A 3,023-nucleotide genomic window follows, 5' to 3' on the forward strand; every position below is an offset into this window, starting at 1 on the left:
ACCCCGGGCGAAGAGACGGGCTCGAGCGCGACAAACTGGCACTCGGGCTTGAGCGGCTTGATGTACTGCGCGCAGCCCGTGATGGTGCCGCCGGTGCCGACGCCGCCCACGAAGATGTCGATCTCGCCGTCCGTGTCGGCCCAGATCTCGGGCCCCGTCGTCTCGCGGTGGATCTTTGGGTTGTCGGAGTTTTCAAACTGCTGCAGCAGCTTGCCCTTGTCGCCGAGCGAGGCCACAATCATCTCCGCCTTCTTGACGGCGCCTGGGAAGCGGGCGGCCGAGGCCGGGGTCGGGCGGGGCAGATCGCCGCCGAGATGGGCGCGCTAACTCGCTGCCGCCGGCGCCTCCCATCCCCTTGGCGGCCGGCGTGAGGACGAGCTCCGCGCCGAGCGCCTTAAGCATCACCCGCCGCTCCATCGACATCGACTCGGGCATGGTCAGCACGAGCTTGTACCCCTTCGCCGCGGCCACCATGGCGAGTCCGATGCCCGTGTTCCCCGAGGTTGGCTCCACGAGGGTCGTCTCGCCTAGTCCCGCCGCGGCAGCCTCAAGAGGCTGAGATCCGGGCGCGCACGCGTCGCCGGAGCGGTTCGGGCACCGGGCTTGATGTCGCCGCGCCGCTCGGCCTCCGTGATCATCGAGTAGCCGATGCGGTCCTTGACCGAGTTGCACGGCTCCATCGACTCGAGCTTGCACAGGATGGTGGCGCCCAGACCCTCGCCCGTGACGCCGAGCTTGAGGAGCGGAGTGTTGCCAATCAGCTGAGTGATGTCCGTCGCAATCTTAGGCCGCGTGCGCTGCCCGACCTGAAGAGCAGGCGCGGACGTGGAGTGCGCGTCGGGGACACCGGAACGGGAGACGGGGAGGAGAGTGTGGGTGGACGAGCGTGAGTGGTGGTGCTCGGGCGGCGGTGAGCGGCTCGCGCCATGTCGCCGAGCGGCGGCGGAGAGACGGCCATCATCATTGGGCCGACGGGGAGCGCACGGGCTGGGGCGTGTGACGGCAACACGTAGCCGGGCGAGAGGAGGGCGACGAGCATGCTGTTGGCGATCGTCGGTGGAGAGAAAGAAATCGAAGCGGAACCAGGGCAAAAGAATTTTCAACGTATGTGGGAGACTCCTGCCGCCGCCCCTGCCACCCCTGTGTCAGTGTGCCTGTCTGTGGTCGCGAGAGACTGCCAGTGAGAAGCTGGAGGCAGGGGGTCGCTAGACTGAGATGAGACCGCCAGTGGAGTTGGGAGTCCACCGTGCACCGCGCTGCGAGCCTGTCGTGTCCCTTCTGTGTCCCTTGTCAGGAGCAGGAGAGCCCCACCTGTGCCCCTGATCGTCCTTCCAAAATCCTGCTCGTGCAGGCCGGGGACCCTGTCCTCGTCCCCCATCCGGCTTCTTTCTTTCTTTCTTACCGCCGCAAGCGGCGTGGCGTGGAGCGGTTGTGCATCCCTGCGGGGGGCCCTCTGCGCCGGGGAGGCGTTGTTGGAGGCTAGGACGCAAGCGTCCGTCGCCCTTTTCAAACTCGGGGGGGGCCCACTCCGTTACGGCCTACGCTCCGACCCGAATTTGGAGGGCCTAAAAGTTTAAGGTGTTGCTTCGCAAAAGGGGTCGGACACAGGGCGCAGCTCATGCTAAGGAGCTAGAAGGGGAGATAGAGAGAACAACCACCCTGTCCCGTTATTGCGTACACCAACACCACAAAAGCTAAGGGGTCACAACTCTCTGGGGGGAGGCGGGGGCCCCCGGAGGCACCGTGCGCCGCGCAGCAGTGCGGAAACGGGGCCCCGGCTCTACTAGTCTCTACTAGCACCAACTTCCCGATTAAGCTAGGTTAATCAGAGGGCAGATTTGGAGAGATCTCGAGGAGTACATACAGATAGACCCTCCAACCATCAGAAAACTCCAACCTGATCGGTCGTACTGACCGCCGACAGATCACTCCAGACAGCAGACAGGCCGACGTCTGCACGCGGCCGGCCGGGCGAGAGGCTTGACACGATCCGACCCTGCGACCCTGACGCTGCTGCTCTAGCTATCAGCCATGCGCTGCTGACTGCTGCCACAATGTGCGACCGGTGCTGACCCACTTGGCGGCCTTCCCGGTCAGTGGTGAGGCGCAGTTCAAGAGCTGTCGATGGCGCGATGCCGCACTGGTCCCACATCGGTGACACGAGACCACCACGTTTGCCGGTCCAAGAGAGAGGCACCGGCGCTGTCCTGAGAAGGTGCATGGTCCCTCTTGACTGCCCATGCGCGCGAGGCTGTGTAGGCATAGCCTCGAGAGTGCCAGCAGCCAGTCCGAGGCAGTTTGTGACGCGCATTGCGTCAGAAGCGTGCACGCAGCTGGAAGGACACCTTCCTACTGGCCGTACGATCAGGTCGTCACTGAATGCCGAAGACTAAGGCCGCGAGCTATGCAGGCGGTCAGTTGAGCAGCATGGCACGGTCAGCAGCGCCGAAAGGATGTCGGTCGCAAGGCGTGATAGCATGGCCGCAAGTACGCCGAATTCCCATGAAAACAAGTAAAAAATAGCGCGAAAAAGAAAAAATGCCAAAAAAATCGGCGCCTGCGGCGGGCTGGGGGACCCCATCTCCCCCCCGCATGGGCACCCCCTAGGGCCCTCGCCTCCCCCCAGAGTCACAACTACCGAGTTCCTAGAGTCTAGCTGCCACGTTCGAAAGCAGGACGGCGGCAGTGATGGTGCTGTCACGGGCATGATCCGTGGAAAGTGGATTGGGTGTTACGGGATAGTAGAGCAGGCGCTTTGTGGGTGGCGGGTATGGGCGGCGGCGTTGGGTGGCCGGCCGAATCGTTAGCGGAGCTCCTCCCTCAAGCTCAATCACGCATGACGCACGTTGAGTGACAACGTCGGCGAGCTTTTGAATCCGGTTTTAGGTTGCCGGAGCACCTCCCGCAACTCCTCCACGGGCTAGGGTCGGAAGAACACCTCCTCCGCTGGCAGCTCCGCCGCATGCTCGGGTTCACAGTCCCGCCCGCCGTGTTTTCCCGAGTAGGACACGGCCATAGGAATG

The 3,023-nt window shown here is 63.8% G+C and overlaps 1 protein-coding gene across 1 annotated transcript in view; it reads right to left on the bottom strand.

Annotated features, from left to right (window-relative positions):
- The window catches only part of EMIHUDRAFT_460677 (cysteine synthase), a gene marked incomplete at its 3' end in the record, with an annotated part of 2,413 nt that extends 1,366 nt beyond the window's left edge, over nucleotides 1-1,047 (bottom strand). The window contains exons 1-4 of the mRNA XM_005784105.1: nucleotides 926-1,047; nucleotides 599-806; nucleotides 345-527; nucleotides 3-262 (exon numbers count right to left, since the gene is read on the bottom strand). Of these exons, the coding sequence (XP_005784162.1) occupies nucleotides 3-262; nucleotides 345-527; nucleotides 599-806; nucleotides 926-1,039 (765 nt within the window). The 5' untranslated portion in view covers nucleotides 1,040-1,047. The remainder of the gene's footprint in view (nucleotides 1-2; nucleotides 263-344; nucleotides 528-598; nucleotides 807-925) is intronic.
- Nucleotides 1,048-3,023: the final 1,976 nt, after the last annotated feature.

The sequence above is a fragment of the Emiliania huxleyi genome, assembly GCF_000372725.1.
Source record: "Emiliania huxleyi CCMP1516 chromosome Unknown EMIHUscaffold_1722, whole genome shotgun sequence".
Classification (NCBI taxonomy): Eukaryota; Haptophyta; order Isochrysidales; family Noelaerhabdaceae; genus Emiliania; species Emiliania huxleyi.